The 17,804-nt window shown below is 36.7% G+C and overlaps 1 protein-coding gene across 6 annotated transcripts in view; it reads right to left on the reverse strand.

Moving 5' to 3' along the window:
- The window catches only part of LOC136839420 (voltage-dependent calcium channel subunit alpha-2/delta-1-like), a 195,360-nt gene that overhangs the window by 4,864 nt on the left and 172,692 nt on the right, over positions 1-17,804 (reverse strand). For 2 of the 6 annotated variants that reach the window (XM_067105434.1, XM_067105432.1), the window contains 9 exons: positions 16,793-16,949; positions 12,034-12,111; positions 5,613-5,669; positions 5,244-5,411; positions 4,486-4,676; positions 3,756-3,946; positions 3,192-3,342; positions 705-865; positions 1-73 (listed from right to left, as the gene is read on the reverse strand). The exon at positions 1-73 is cut by the window's left edge and continues 61 nt beyond it. In XM_067105434.1, the coding sequence (XP_066961535.1) occupies positions 1-73; positions 705-865; positions 3,192-3,342; positions 3,756-3,946; positions 4,486-4,676; positions 5,244-5,411; positions 5,613-5,669; positions 12,034-12,111; positions 16,793-16,949 (1,227 nt within the window). Of the gene's footprint in view, positions 74-704; positions 866-3,191; positions 3,343-3,755; positions 3,947-4,485; positions 4,677-5,243; positions 5,412-5,612; positions 5,670-12,033; positions 12,112-16,025; positions 16,113-16,792; positions 16,950-17,804 lie in introns of all 6 variants that reach the window. The other 4 variants (XM_067105433.1, XM_067105431.1, XM_067105436.1 and 1 more) reach the window with 2 other exon arrangements.

The raw sequence follows: 17,804 nt of genomic DNA on the forward strand, positions 1-17,804 counted from the left end.
TTCTTCCAGATGTGCCTCAAACTTTGCTTGAAACCCTGGCGCAAATAACTGGAGGTCAAGTTCACGCCAACAGCTGGGTGGAACCGGAATGGTATGGGGAAAAATGTTATTTTCGCTACGTGTAAGATTCTACAGCTACAAGTGCATAATCAAATTTAGGAAGAATTCCTGCAACAGATTATATATATATATATATATATATATATATATATATATATATATATATATATATATATATACTGTATATATACTCGTATATATACGCCATGGACGGGTTGGTTCCTGAACGTGCTACCCTAACAGTGGCCAAACTTTGACAGTTCAGCTTAGGTATGTCGACGTCGTGTATATTTAGCAAGTATTAGGGTAAAACTTCCTGGAGCCAATACTCCAAAGCTAACAGTATAATAGTTTAAAAACAAATTTACTATGTGTGTGTATATATATATATATATATATATATATATATAAAAGACGTCACACTAATTATAACCAGCTAAGAAACTGGGTGATACAGGGTTACTTCACTTGATTGATGCCCATTAATTTACCTTAATAACCCGTTCACATACATCAACTTATTCATCTACTTCAATTACGGACATTCCTACATACCTTAAGTATAAAGTACACGACGTGTATACCATGCCTTCTTACACAATTATATCTTCGGACAAACCACGCTCATAATAAGGATTCCTTACCTCCAGCCACCACTTCCTCGTTATTCTTCTTGACGGAGACCGGGGCAGAGAGGAACGCCCCTTTCGTATGAGGGATGACAGAAACAGAGCCACTGATTTCAGCTCTCCGCAGTGCTGGGTTGTTCAAGGGATCGCGCCATATGGAAGCACCGGCTTTTTGGCTGGAAAGAGGAGCATTATGAAAGAGATTTTTCATTGTATAAGGGGTGAGAGAGAGAGAGAGAGAGCAGAGCCTGTGACGTTGTTGAAAACGTATCAAAATCAAATATAAAGAAACTATTCTAATACTAACACGAGGTACTTGTAATGGGCAGATAGCAGAAGCAAGTAGGCCTCTACGGTCCGCACCTAGCTAGCTACACTTAACCATTCGTTATGGCCATTGGCCATCCTTGACCTTTCTCCCTCTTAACGTCCTCTCAATTGTCCAATCTCCCTGCTGAATTCGCCCTTCTGCCGAGATGCTCTCCTCTTCCAGGCACACCAAACGACAAGGGCAGAGGATACCTGAATTGCCAGAAGGCATGAGTAACAGCACTCGGCTCCTCCAGACCTAAGTTAAGCCAAACAAAAAGCCCCGGAGCAGGAATGCATATAAAGAGGAGGTCAGAGGTCAAGTGGAAGCAGACTACTTGCCGAGCGGCCAACCGGCTGGCCAACAACAGAGATCCTCTCTGTCTATTGTTGACCGAACCAGTGCCGCGTTAGTGCCAACCGTTGACGTCCCTATTGACAAAACTTCCAACTGTCTCTACATTCAAGATTCCTTGTCCCAGGAATTCAGGTACTGTGTGTGTGGTATTGGAAAGTTATTTCAGAAACACCTTCTCCAACTGTATTTCCCGCTGCTCATTTCCTCCCTTGCAATCATCTTAAAGGCCTTAACGAATTGGTGTTAACATTACTTGTGGTAAATTGCTCATAAGTATCAATCCCATTTTGCATTATATTTTATCTTGGATGGCTCCTCTCTCAGCCTTCAGCCCTCTAAGTAAACTTTTACCCATCGCTCTAACAACCCAAAGTGATCATGTGCATTTCTATATTGCAGAATAGGTGTATGCACAGCTGTGTCACCCCACTGGCCCACAGTGCCTCCCCCTTCATCAATCAACTTTGAGAAGATTTCTTCAGGATATAATCTGTATAACTGTGGCACTTGTTATGTAACGTAATCCTCAGTGTCCTTATATGTTATTAAGCATCTTTTAAGAGGCTCTCTTAGAGTATAAACTGTATGCATGTGGCACCCTTGCTTTGCCAATTAACATAAACACGGTGCCAAGGAGCCAGTGCATAAAGCTCTCTTGTGTTACTCTTCTGATTTTATGTAATTTATTGATTTTACAAAATCTTAAATTGATTTTATGTAAATTATAATCGATAAACTACACAGTCGTGCTGTTGGCAACACTGATTTTCTCTCCATCGAAAATACTAAATTAATATATAATATGATACGATATTATATCTTTGTCTACAATATGTGTGTATATGAATTAACATGAAAATAAACAAAATATCTACTATTCTATTTCCCTTTGCTCAACCGACTTTTAGTAAGTCAAAATCCACTTCTTCTTTTTTCTTTTAATCTTTTATTCCCATTTTTGTATGGGGTAAGCACGATGCCTTTGATATAGACCTGTGGTCTCGATCGGCTGCCCTGCCTGACATCGCTTATACGTATGTTTTCATATCATACCAGACCCAATTTATATAGAAGTTATGCGCGGGTATATATAGATATGAGATGTTTGTTATGTTTTTTAGAAGGTGTTGTAGTGGCTTTGTTTTGTATGAATTTATAACATCCATTTGCTTTTAAGCAAAAATAAACATATATAATCCCGGGATGTCTACACGGATAGCAAAGTGTTCTCTCTTCAGCCCTTTTGAACCCGCTAACAGACCTTTTAGCTCTGTCTGAGCCATCGAGGTTTTTGCCATCTGGTATTATGATATGGTATATCGGTGATCAAAGAGGATGGAAGCTCACCTACCACAATTAATGCACAAACCACACATACACACACATACTCACATAAAGAGAAGGATAGCTGGGAACGAACCAAGTTACAACAAAGCTGTATTATATTCCTCACACCGTTGGACTGTGGAACAGCCTCCCAGAGGATGTCGTGCAATTGGAACTACTTTAGAAGTTCAAGCGAAAATGCAGTGCATTACTACCCTAATAATATTCCCTTTGCATTTTAATATATTTTTATCTCTCTAACTATTCATTAATAAATTTTTTTTTATTTTTTAATAAGTGGGATCTCTTCTTTCTGTATTTCACTTTACTCCCTCTTACTTCTTCCTAATGAACACCAAATTCTTTGGAAGCTTGAATTTCAAGTCAGTGGCCCCTTTGTTGGGCTTGTTCCCTATGAATAGGTTTCATCTTCTGAATAATAATAATAATAATAATAATAATAATAATAATAATAATAATAATAATAATAATAATAATTCAAATCCTACCTTTCTGGGAAGAACCTCGTCAAGCCAAACCGAGTGAAGACTGCTCTTCCTATGATATCCTCCGACGAAACTCGTTCCGCCATCCATTTATCTAGTAACGGCTTCGTCCAGCGCTGAGACCAAACGAGGCCTTGGACCAACTTATCATTACCTGTTAAGAGGTAAAGTGACGATGAAATGACAGTAATGCGTGACAGCAGAATAACATTTTCTCAAAAGACGGACTATATGGCAGGAAGACGAATTAAAGTGGTAGAAGTTGTAAATATTTTCTCAGTTCCCCTTCAGTGCAGACACAACAGAAGACTGTTGTAAAAATAAGTGAATATAGCACAGGTTTCAAAGACGAGCATTTATGATACCGTATTTACCCAAGTTGATTGCTGAGCTTTGTGCATGCACAGACTCATATACACGTACTATGCGAATGCCTGTACAATATTGCATACAGATAATTAGATAATGCATAGATACTGTCATTGTAGAAGGACGAGGACAATAGTATGTCGTGCCTTTACATTAAATACGCTTATTTCGTTTACAACTAATAATCCCTCCACTCACAGGACTTTTTTCTCTGGAATATGTCATCCATCAGTGTAGCCAGATTCTCCTCTTGGGTGACCCCTTCGCGTCCCCTGCAGTATGGCCAAGGTGCTACGACTGTACAGGTCACATTAGGCTGTTCGTCCCACAGAGCCTCATGGTCCTCGATTATCAAGTGCTGAGACCTCTTCAACGTCAGCAGACCAAGGCTGCAAATGAAGTTTGGCTAAGATTAATACTGAATATTCAGGCCTATTTATAGTCCTATTGTACGTAAGCAGTTTCACATTAAAGCAGCTAATAATCTATTTTTCGTCCGTTGATGCAAAATGTTACTTGCTATTTTACTTTTCCGCATTCTATTTATATGACAGATTTGTGGAAGGTTATCTGGAAACAGTATGTAAATAGTACTTATAGGAAGCTATTGTTAATTCGCATAAACATGCTGTAATATTTGATATGTGGTTTATCAATTACACTCCAAACATAGCTTAGCCACTATCAAGGACTAACCACTAAACCAACAATACATTTCCATTCTTTCTTCGCCAAATAAAACTATATTGAAGTAAAATGCACTAATACCGAAATGTAAGTTGACAAGCAGACTTAGGGGGGAAAAAAATCAGTCATACAATCACAGAAAAAAAAATGACCGTTCCTTTTAAGGCGCAACTTCTCATTTTACTAGAATGGTACCCATACAGAAAACCACTCTGACTTGTAAACACAAATTCAATTTTACCTGTAAGACGAGTTCTGTATGGGTGAATAATCATACTGGATACCGCTGTATGCAACTCGATGGGAATCATCGATGCGAATCTTTCCAACGATCACCTTCTGCCCATTGCTCCCCCTCACCATGTTGTTCCTGATTGCCTCCATTTCGCCCACGTCCTCCTCCACGTCCAGGAGGTCTATGTGCGGAGGACCCTGGATGCAAAAATGAATGTGAAAGCGCCAACGCCTAAATAACTTAGTTGTTTCATAGCGCAGTAAAACTAAAACAAAGCAACACTAGTCAGCACAGCCAAAAAGCTTACAGCAGCTGGTTCTATAACCCCGCCTTCTCAGGAGGCGTTTTCATGGAAATTCAAGGAAATTGGGGACAAGAAGAAAATTTAAATTCTAATGAGAAAAGGAAATTAATCTAACTGGTTCCTAGCATAATAAAACAAAATCAAAACCAAATTAAAAAGAAAATTTTAAATTATGTTGAGAAAAGAAAATTTCAAATCATGATGAGATGGCAAGCCCTTTCCGGTTCCTGTTTAGTGAGCCACAAACACCTTTTGTGCAATGACTGAGCCTTTAAATTTCTTCATGAATAAGTGATGCATGCAAATTTAATCAACAAAAAAAGCAAAGCCATCTCCTCACGGCAATCAGACCAAGGTTTTGAAATGAACGAAAGCATACACAAAGTTCTTCGACAATTCCCGTTCCATATCAAGGGTTAAAAACAACAAAGTCTAAGCTAATAAAAAATTGCAAACTCACCAAGAGATACGATAACTGACGACCAAGCCGGGGATGCATCACCAGAAAGCCATTGTGGTTAATGATGAATGCATAGCCATTGGGACCCAAGGCTTCGAAAGGAGAGAGATTCTTCAAGGTTTGTATGGGGACGTCTATTCCGGCCACGCCCAGCAATTCAGAAGTGTTCTGTGAAGGAAATTAATATTTTTTTCTGAAGACAGGTAAAAATATAAGCTTCTTCGGATGCAACTGTTTAGTGATATCATATAAAACCTGATGTATGGCTGATTCTTTGCATTGGTAGTTTCAGCATGGTGCATAGATTAAGTAAGCCAAATAAAAAAAAAGAAATACAGACTGCTTCTAAGACCAAAACTAAATACTTACAGCATAGTCGGACATGTTGTAAACAGGCCGTGTAAGAGAGATGGTCATTTCCTCAGTCTGAAAGCAGATATTATTCACAATATAAGCAAGTACCCGTTGTCATGATAATCTGAATCACGTCATTGACAATGAACTGCAGCGATATTATAATTATATCATCAGTGTATTTCATTAATTTATCAACAGGGCAAAGTTCTAATGAGTTTCATTTCCACTAGTTACTGACATTTCTTTTGAGAGTGAAGCATGCAAGCAAGATTAGGATCTAACTAAGCTGATCACGAAGAAAATGAAGTTGAGAGTGGTAAAAGACAAACACTGAAGCAGGCGGCATGCGAGACTAAAGATTACCATCAAGCAAAAAGGAGTCATCAGAGGATTGCAGTATTAGTAGCAGCAGCCTAATGAACTAGAATGATTCTAAATTCGTTTTTTTAATGAAACTGTACTTCTTCTCATTTAAGTTTACTACTGCACAAACCTAGTGCTACCTCGCTAAGTCGTTGCTGGGTATATTTCATCCTGTAAGGACTGGCGTTCTAAATTACGACGATACTATGATCTGTTGTTTCGAAGCTGACAGCAAAAATCAGCAGCAGATGTCTTTACGACTAATCGTGATTGGCTAGTCATGCTGCTCAGTACCGATGGTAGGTCACGATGATATCGACTGTGGAAACTTACCGTCAGCCTCAAACAATCAGACTAAAGTTACATTTCTATACTTATCAGAGGGACATCACCTATATCCTATGCTACTCTACAGGTATTTCATAGATAACCTAATTTACAGTCTTCTGTTATCTACTTTTATGCTCGGATCTTTTTTATTTAATTAAAAGCCAAATAATTTTCAGATCACCCTGAAACTATTTCACTGCGTACCTGCAGGAAGTGGCATAAAAAACCCAGTACATTACCGCAACTTTTAAATGATCCTCAAAGCAAAGAACAGGAAGAATACAGAGTGGAAGGTACAAATCACTTAAAAACAAATGCAACAGAGGCAAACGTAGGTTTTTAGTGGCTTTCCCCTCGGTGGGACATAAAGAATACAGTGATTAGTGCATTTTACAGCACTACTGTAATCTCAGCAACCTAAATCAATTCTGTTTCCATTCGGACTACCAAATGACTTCCTCCTTTCGAGTGAATGCATTTGCCAAGATTCAAAATCGTTATCTACACTGCTGAATGATTCTCAAGTTAGGTCCCTAGCGGAGTAAATTTAGGTTCTGTGTGTGTGTGTGTGTGTGTGCGCGTGTGTGCACGATTTGTCGGTTCTATGCCACAAATTGTCGATTAAACTGGGCGCTCACATCTTGATGATTTCGACTAGGTTCCACAGTAATACTAGAATTGTTTTCGTCTATTTTTGCAGGCTGGAAAGTATGCCACTTTTGTGATATTAACGAGTTATTTTTATCCTATAAAAGCAGAAAAGAAATAGTTTCGGACAAAATAAAAAAAATCATCCACAATCACAATTCTGAATTCTGTGAAAATTGTCCAATGACGTTGATTTGTTCGTAACAGTTTTCCCATTCACAGTATACAATACATCCAAAATTCTGAATTCAGAAAGTTTAAATCCATTACCAAATACAATAAAACAATTAGTCACGTTACAGGCTGCAAAGAATTTCATGACGACAAAAGGAGGATGAAATATTAATACTTAAATATTTTCACTATGGTTTGGATCAACACTGCAGCAATTGCAAACTGTACACAGCAAGACTTAACATACTTCCACGAACAGATATCTATTAACTATTCGAACCCTCCTGAAAAAAAGGGGAGGCTTTCAAAAAAAAAAAATGCTGTTGCACCTAACGCCATCCATTCGGAAACTCAGCATTGCATAACTATGCACGATTACCATGCAAAGACATCTTTTACTAACTAGATGAACTGATGTCAGAGCTGCATCACCCAGTAACTATAGGCCAAAATTTTATACAACTAACTTATTCTTTCTTAGATGACTAAGTATAAGGTAGCTAAACATACATATGTATATATAATCCGACTATCTGTGCTAAAAAATAGATTCATAAAAGTATCAAGGAGGTCGTAAAGGATTGTTTGGGGTATTTTGTGGGTCCTTCTGAAAATGCCTTATGTAGACCAAATAATAATAACTATTTCATAAATATAAGAAACTATAATACCTAAACTGTTTTTCAAAAGATACACTACAAATAAAAAGCAAAGTGTAATCGCGGACAGCACGTGATTATTGACATCATATGCTAACCATATGATGTAAAGTGTTACAGTTTCATAGATAAGCAGCTTCAAGAAAGTCATTGAAAATTATATAAATATACAGTAAAGAGTTGTGGGGCTCACTAAACTTATGGTCAAGTGAGACTAAACTACTGCATCCGCAGTGATATTTCAAGTGCTCAATAAGAGAGTATAAGATTTTAGGCAGACCAGTTTAAAAGAATTACTCATAGAATAAATAGTAACAGGGAAAAAATAATGACAGAATTTTTTTAACAGCTGACTCCGTAAAAAACTAAACTGTTTCTTTCTACGGGTATTGTTCTGGCCAGTGTTCTGCTGAGCTGAGGGAGAGTCACTCTTCATTCACGGCGGCCACACAGCACGAGCAAATTCACCACATATCGCAGTTACTCCCCGGAGACCAGTAACCCCTCATTCGTTCTGTCTGGAATTTTATACTTATTGCACTTGTCTCTGATTCTATTAAGTTTTCCGTTGTCAATTTTTTCTGCTCCTATTCCTTCATTTCATTTCTATTTCACGCCTGCATTACGTAAGGGCGTCGAGGTCACTGTCTCGTTCGCCTTTGTATAACAAAATTTTTAGTTTGTAGCAAATTCCAATTTGAACTCTGACCTCTCCGTGTGATCTTGACATTTAGATATATCACATAACATGATTAATTTCAATCACCCATTGATGACAAATAAGAAGTCTGAAATCTTTTATCTGCAAAGATGTTAAAAATACAGTAGCCAAAAACACTGTAACTTGAGGAGGTAGAGGGACATTATAGAGAGCCCACCAGATCCACAGTTAGGCAGAAAAATGGACGGCAGACAGGTTAATTAATTACCTGAGCTCCTTGACGGCAAACTTTGGGCATAAAAGACTCAATTTCGATTACCTATTTTGCGAAACACCAATATGTTCTTGAAATAAAGCAGCCAATTAGGGCCTTGAACACATGGCCTGACCAGTATCGCCCACGTTGAGTTTCACTTTTGAAATGCACAGCCAAATCCCTGCCTTGTTATTTCTAACGTTATTTATTGGAACAGTAATGTCACTGAATTAGAATAAGGGAAAAAAATAACGAACGCAGAAATGAGACCATGATTTACATTTTCACATCAAGCAGATAAAAAACCATGACCACTCTTATTAAGAACCAAATTTGTCATTCCAGCGTGAACAAAATAACAGCACGATTAAAATACTGTGTATTTTAAGATTATTTTTATTAATGGGAGAAAAATACCCAAAAGGTGAAATATATGTTTCTGTTTTCTTTTTGTTATACACCCATTATTATTGACGCCTTTATTACATCTTAAGAGTTCCGCATTTCCCTTTCACTACCACCTAGGTTGTTTAAGTTACAAAAACAAATAAACAAACAAACCAGATTTACACGTAACAAAGACCACGCACTTTTGTATTAACCAAAATTAATTGTGTTATTTTTGTGTCAACAAAAGCCTCAGCGAAATAGGCAAATAATTTCCATGGCCAACGCATCGTTCCTTTCCTACATCTTCCACAGTAATAAGGAAAGGATCTTTCCTAGATAGTGACCCCCAAGGGTTTTCGGGGGTCGTTATCTACAATTAATATTTCTTGAGGGTCATTATCTTTATGATATTTATAGTCTTTTGTTTATGTTATTACGGTCATCCCCATCGGGCTTGTATTAAACACGCCGCAAAGGTGGATACATGCCGGGTTTAAACCCTTTGGGGTCACTATCTAGAAAAGATCCTAAGGAAATACTGATATTCATGTTTTCCACAGTGAAAGAATTGCTTTTACTCTCTGTACTTAGTCACTACAACTCCTACTGCAGCTGATATTCTAATCAATGAAAATGATGAGAAACCTCTCATGCGGTTTTTTCCTCTAAGTTTCGATGCTTTCTATTTCAGCAAACATGGACAAGCACTATTTGGATCGAATCTAAGAATTTGGTACAAAGGTTCTTTCTTTGCGTCACATTTCGTTTGTCTATTATGCTAAGTTACTGTAAAATGCATGTAACGTGACTCAGCCTAAATTAGTAAATTCATCTTCGGTTCAGATTGCCACACAAGATCACTCAACCTGATATAAGGAGTTCCTTAAAGAAATGTAGATAAATCAGAATTTTTATTTCAGTTTGGGATACAAAAATTCTTTTGAAAGAAATATCAGTGGCAAATAACATAAAATAAATATTACAACAAGTCTTAATTGCCATTTTAGTACTGTATTAATGGTGGTATACGGCAAGATCCAAAATGTATTGTTCAAGTTGAAAAAGGTGGCCAATCCGTAGCTGTGCAAGCAATCACTGGAGTGAATGACAGAAGTGTCATGTATGCATTAAGAAAGCATTGCATTGTAGCTTCGTGCTACAATATAATGCCTAAGCGAACACCTTGAATCCAAAATTAAAATTCTCAAAAACGAAGTTTTGTCTGTGACCACAACAAAGAAACAGAATGGTTGAAGATATCTCGTCAGGAGAGCACTTTAAATGAGGAACAAGGCAAATGATCATTTCATGATGAACTCCAAGTGTCATTCAGGCTTTACGAAATTGCCATCCCACACAATCATCTTTTCATGAAAACAGAATTGAATTTGGAGGCATCAATCAAACAGCCTTCCAAATAACCGCCAAGCACAATTAAGGGACTGTTGCTCAAATGTTGGCTTGGGTTACGAAAACGCATATGACTAACTGCAAATTTTATTGAAAGACACTATTTCCACCTAGATTTTTCCTCCAGATATTGTTGACACACTCTGTAGCTAATAAATGAGACTTAGTTTAGCTCTTTATCCCTAATAGTTTTAAAGCAGTTGCCGTTTTTACGGACGCATACTAAAATACCTTTTTCTTTTATCTTCTTTTTTACTGCAGATTTTGCCTTTGGCAGTTAGGAGCAGAATCTGGTTGAAAATAGTGTCTTTCAATAAAAATTTTCAGTTAATTATATGCGTTTTTGTAACCCAAATCAGTATTTGAGCATTAGTCCCTTAAGCCCAGAGAGGGCAGACTACTTTACTGAGCCTTATCTTGGGGAATATTAGTTATGTAATCAGTGGGCCAAGCTAGACCGTGTGATCTGGCATACGGTATACTGTAGAACATTAAATTTCCATCAGTTGCTTGGGGTGGCAATCAAATGGAGAGCTTGCCAATTTGCCTGTGAGAACCTCTCTGTCCATTTTGCACACCTGACACTGGAAGACCTTTTATCATCAATGGCTAAACATTTTGGATCATATTACTTTAATATCCTTATGATGGCAATATATGGCAATTAAAACCTTCTTCAAACCATGGTTTGAAACTACGCATTATGTTCCTTTAACTAACCATTAATTTTCACCGTACATCCTTTGCATTAAAAAGTAGTCTCAGATATAATTCAGTTACAAGTGAATACGTAAGTTTTACTATGAGTGACACTAACTTTGGTAAATCACGCTGCCGTAAGGGTTATGTACCAGATTCTTAAATTCCTTGTGTTGGCCTATTCTAAAAATCTAAACATAGACTATGAGACCCTCAGACTTTGTATGGCAGTTGGGTTCCTGTTTATAATTCAAATTCCGATGCCGTTTCCAGAGACTTGGTTATTCAAGCATTTTGAAATGAAAGTTTTAAATAGACAATGAAAAAACTTTTTATTAGCTATGGCTCACTGAGAAATGGTGTACTTAAGTTCTTGATTTCTGCTAAAACTGGCATCAGCATTTGTGAGAGACATGTCAGTAGTTCTTGTAAATCGTGAAAAAAATCAAACAGAACATAATAAAAATTCCAAGAGGAGATGTTGATTTCTAACGAGAGTGATATCTTTCTCATTGTATCACTGTTATCTCCACACTTCTAATCAACTCAAAATCTTGGGAGCATTTGAAATGAGTGCTGGAGGTGATGGAACAGAATCAACTGACATAAGAAGTAGTTATTTTTTGAGATTTAAAATTATACCGTCAAGTCATTTCTCTAAAGGGAAGATACGGGAATGGGGACCAGGGGTGACGGTGGAGGTTGTGGGGGTTAGGGGGGGTAGGAGGAGGGGCATCTCGTCACGTCACTCATTCCAAATGACCAGAAGGCTACGACATGGGACAGCCCTAGATTCGTCTGAGGGTGTGCAAAGCCGAGGTCCCGAGGAGAGGGATCTCTTACCACACGATCGAGGTAGAATGTAATCATTGACTCTGCTAGAGGGAGGGCCTCAGGTCTTGCAAGCACTTGCAAATAGTCCTATGAAAAAATGTGTTGGAAAAACTTAATGTGCAAATCATGACACACACACAGAATACCCAGAAGCTATATAATATATATAATATTTATAAATTGCCTTTTGAGCTGCTTCAAAAGTCTGAAAACTCAAAAGGACAAAGAAAAAAAAAAGTAGTCAGAGCGAGAGAATGTCATGCTAGGCATCAAGAATTATTATCAGTAAAAGATCTCAGCAAAGATTCTCAGCTTGTCTTCTTATCCAAAAAAGTGAACCAGGTGAGAATCTGAGAGACTGCTTTGGTTTGCTCACAGCCTAAGAAAATGAGGGTCTAAAAATACTTTTGTAATTAATTATAAAAAAAGATGCAGACAGAAAAAAAGTGAAAACATTTATGAACATTGAAATCTCGTCACAGAAACGTTTCATTGGAGGAAAAAGGAAGGTGAAAAGTGTTCATAAGTACATAGTAGTACTAGAAGCATCTGCAAAATAATATCACAGAGATATTAGGGAAAATAAATGATGGATTGGAACTCATAATTGAATCTGAAGGAACCAATTAGTTTTTAATTGCCTGTCTAAGTTAGAAGTAACCAAAGAAATTAGACTCGATTATCTTCTGTAGCTTCCACGCATGACGAAATCAAAATAAAAAAAGAGCGATAAGTAAATATAGTTAATTAAGAAGCAACAATAAAAGAGAAATTTAAAAGTAAATCATTGCAAATTACAACACAATTCTCATTTCATCTGATATCTGAAGAGTAAGTTATGACCAAAGGGAAACATAAGCAATTGAAACAGGAGGTCGGGATGCTCTGAAATGAAGCAACAATCAAAAACTGAACTCAAACCATAAATACACAACAAAGGAACATAAATCTATATTCCTATGCTGTTCAGCAGAAAAGCTCGTTAGTGAAAAACAGTGGCTTTATGTACACAATGAAGAACACAAATACAAGGCCAGGAATATTATCAGATTAGTCCAAAGCTTAAAAAAGGAGAGATTGAGAACATAAAGATTACTGTTCATCTTGACATATCAAAGCAGCAGAAGGACAGGAATTGACAGATGCTTTAAATGAAAGGAAATTTTGTGTGGACTGACAATCACAATGAGTTTTAGACGAGGGAAACACCTTTCATGTTCCAAAGATTAGGAATAAATGACTACAAAACTCATTTAGCTACACACATGCAACTGCTATTTCAAAAATGTACAGTTCAGGATATTATCACATTTTGACTGCTAACATTTCACCCGAGAAGGATTGCAATATCCCAAACTCCTAGCACTTTTTTTTGCCATTGCTAATATTTATCTGGACTGCAAGTTATTCCCTTTGTAAAGGCAATCAATAAATTATTGATGAATCACAGAAAGGAATAAATGGAGGCGAAGAGGAACTGAAGAGGAACTGAAGACTTCAAATAATCTTAACAACTTATAACGTGAAGGTTAGACAATGTAATAAATTCATCATGATTTTTTCAGATAACAAACCGGGTTAAAATTTGTTCCCGTTATACATACTTAAAGAGTGATAGGTCGTATTCAGGCAATCTGGCTTGTGATTTCAAAATAACTGTATTATATATTTGCATGCTGAGGCTTGAATAGAGAGTTCGACAAAGATGCTGTAACTTGCCAAACTGACTCTATTTCGAGGAAATGGAGAACGACGTTAGAGGAGGGGGGTGGAGGAGGAGACAGAGAGGGAACTGCAAAAATAAATTCTTATTCTTAAGACTCAGTCGACTCCTTATGTCTACAATAATCATCTGAATTCATAAAACTATTATTGACAATTACTACGTCTACAATAATCATCTGAATCCATAAAACTATAATTGACAATTATTACGTCTACAATAATCACCTGAATCCGTAAAACTATTATTGACAATTATTACGTCTACAATAATCACCTGAATCCGTAAAACTATGACTGACAATTATAATTTACGTCTACAATAATCATTTGAATCCGTAAAACTATTATTGACAATTATTACGTCTACTATAATCATCTGAATCCGTAAAACTATTATTGACAATTATTACGTCTATAATAATCATCTGAATCCGTAAAACTATTATTGACAGCTATTACGTCTACAATAATCACCTGAATCCGTAAAACTATGACTGACAATTATTACGTCTACAATAATCATCTGAATCCGTAAAACTATTATTGACAATTATTACGTCTACAATAATCATCTGAATCCGCAAAACTATTATTGACAATTATTACGTCTACAATAATCATATGAATCCGTAAAACTATTATTGACAATTATTACGTCTACAATAATCATCTGAATCCGTAAAACTATTATTGACAGCTATTACGTCTACAATAATCACCTGAATCCGTAAAACTATGACTGACAATTATTACGTCTACAATAATCATCTGAATCCGTAAAACTATTATTGACAATTATTACGTCTACAATAATCATCTGAATCCGCAAAACTATTATTGACAATTATTACGTCTACAACAATCATATGAATCCGTAAAACTATTATTGACAATTATTACGTCTACAATAATCATCTGAATCCGTAAAACTATTATTGACAACTATTGCGTCTACAATAATCACCTGAATCCGTAAAACTATGACTGACAATTATGACTTGATCAACTCAGATCTAGCCAGAAACGGCCGTTAGGAAAAAAAAAAGTTTTCGAAAATTATGAAAATCGACATCAACTTTGAAAAGTTTTAAGCTCAATGATCCCTTACCCAAGCTGGAGTTAGAGTTAGTGCAATCCTACATTAAAATAAGGATTCTATCACAACATTGACTTATGCAGCATAATGCTATGACCAAAGAAAGTATAATATTTGATATGTAAACACAGCAAAAGTAAGCTGTTAATAAAACAGAACGGCTTGATTGGAAAAGATGTGCAGTTGCTTAAACACGTTGGAAAAAAAAAAGGCAACTCCTGAGTGATATCTTCTTAAGATTTTTATCTTAAGTCTTTGTGAAGGAAGAAAAATTTCTTCTGTTATGTTTCATAAAAAGGAAAAGAGGAAAACAATAGTTTACACAAAGTTAGTTACTGAAGTAGTCATCACACATCACACCGATTAGCCAACTATCTGCAGATTTAGAGTTGAAAAGCCTTGTCATACAGACCGCTTTAGAATGACTTGGAAGCTACACTATTAGTATATGAATATTAATAATAATTATAATAATAATAATAAGTAAGAATAAAATATGCAGTAGCTTTGCGCTCAATGGCTTTAAAGGCATTCATGAAAAAAAAAAATTAGTCACCAAAATATGAAAAAGGCACAAAAATGTGAGTCCAGAATCACACTGCTGAATAAGAAAGAAAAAATAAAAAAAGACCAAAATGGAGATTGAGAGGGAAGAAATAGGAGACCAAAACAATTACTGTCTGGCAACATTCAAGAACTTCAGTGACCTCAGGATAGAAGTGCAGTAACTGGCACTGTAAGAATAAGTTGTCTAGACACTCATCACAAGAATTTCGTTTTAATGTTCTGGAGTAACTTGAAGAATGAACGCACTACAGTGAACGCAGAAATAATGATGGGAAAAAAGGGGATACTAGTAACTGCCTCATTCAGTGAAGTCTCTGTGTTGCCAGATCATTTGGAGATTATATTTATGACAACACCTGGATGAGAGAGAGAGAGAGAGAGAGAGAGAGAGAGAGAGAGAGAGAGAGAGAGAGAGAGAGAGAGAGAGAGAGAGAATTTCCATACCCAATCAAAGATTATCAGAAGGGATTATAAGGGGAAGGAACAGGATTTTTGCCTTAAGTTCTTCTCTTTTGAGGAGACGGAACATGGAGAGAGAGGGGAGAAATAGGAGGGAGTATGGACTGATTGCAGTAGGTACAAGTTGTTGGTGTTCTAATTGTTTTCAAATTACCACGGCACTCGTATAAGCAGTTGTGTACTGTTCACCATGCTTTCCCCTCAGTGGCTGAGCTGGAGTTTGCAAACTTGTGTACGACTCCTGCAAGGGACATTTTTAGTCATAGACATGGTTCCTATCCTGTTGTCCTCCGACGGACATTTTTAATCACAGAAAAGGTTCCTACCCTGGGGTCCTGCGAAGGACGCTTTTGGTCATATAATGGTTCCTATCTTGGGGTCCATTTCAGTATGGATTTTAATACTTATTCTTAAATGTGGAAAATAAAAAAAAAGTGAGAATTATGAATAAATATCTATGCATCTTCATTTGAAAATCAAATCAACATCCCTTCATCGCCTGCAAGTTGGTCTTTATGTGATGTATTAGGGCTTTCTGAACCTGAAAAGAGGTCTAATAAAATATGAGGCATTCAGAGCAGACAAACAATGGTGAACATATCTGCCATCAAACATCGTAGGTATTTAGGAACTGGTGGTCCTTTATTTGAAGTACATGAAATAACAGCTTGGTTAATAAATTACAATTTTACTCTTTTAATCAAGAAGTTGTAACAGATTGAATAATATAATGTTCTAAGTCATATAAACGAGAAGCGTTCTGGTAAACTTCGGCATTGGTTTATACAGCCGAATCAAACTTATCAAAATTTACAGTGAATGCTACTAAAACTAAATCCAAGATTTTTAATGTGATATCATTCGGATACTAGTATTTACTATTTGTTACCTTAATCTGATTCCAACAGTGCTAATCTGTACCTGTATTTTGGTTCTAACACTGCTGCTGGTGGTAATGACCGAGTATTGCCCACCCGTAGAACAGGCCATTTGCTTCAAAACGGCAGTTGGTATCGGATGGGGGCCAACTGCATACGTGAAAACGCGCACATTCTTGGTGTCATTGTCAGCCAGATATCTGAAATGGTCAAATGTTGAGTAAATGAAATAAAACGAGTCAAATATGTAACCCTGTGGAACCACCTACTGTGGTATTAGCATAAGATGTGGAGTAGAAGTTAAGTATACCTTAGTTTAACCAGACCACTGAGCTGATTAACAGCTCTCTTAGGGCTGGCCCGAAGGATTACATTTATTTTACGTGGCTAAGAACCAATTGGTTACCTAGCAACGGGACCTACAGCTTATTGTGGAATACGAACCACATTATAACGAGAAATGAATTTCTATCACCAGAAGTAAATTCCTCTAATTCTTCATTGGCCAGTCGCAGAATCGAACGCGGGCCCAGAAGAGTGCTACTGAGAACGATACCCACCTGTCCAATGAGGAACTGATGTGGCGTAGAGCTACAAATCAATAGGTGCGTGCTTATAACGTACCGTACTGAAAACGATTTAAATTCGCGTGTTAAGTGAAAATCAGTTCCTAAACTAATTTCCTTAGTTGATATGAAAATGTGTGCTGAAGCTCAAGACCTAACTTGTCTTAAATTGAACGAATTATGTTCACATACTGTATCTTCACCAGATTCTGCAATTCAGTATATTCGTGTTATCAGTCTTGATCCTAAAACAATGATCAGAGTGCTGTAATTAATTAAACCCTACTGTACCATTCAATTATAAATATGAAGTTAATACTTAAATGTTTAATCCGAATTAACTCAACTCTCAGAAGTCGCTAACCTAACACTTGAACGTTCCAGTTAAAGTACTCTTATTATAAACAAGATGAACAAAATACGTCAACAGTCCGATAACTAAATACAGGACCATTATGATTAAAGTTTAGCAAGTAGTTGAATACTGTA

The sequence above is a fragment of the Macrobrachium rosenbergii genome, chromosome 6 (assembly GCF_040412425.1).
Source record: "Macrobrachium rosenbergii isolate ZJJX-2024 chromosome 6, ASM4041242v1, whole genome shotgun sequence".
NCBI lineage: Eukaryota > Metazoa > Arthropoda > Malacostraca > Decapoda > Palaemonidae > Macrobrachium > Macrobrachium rosenbergii.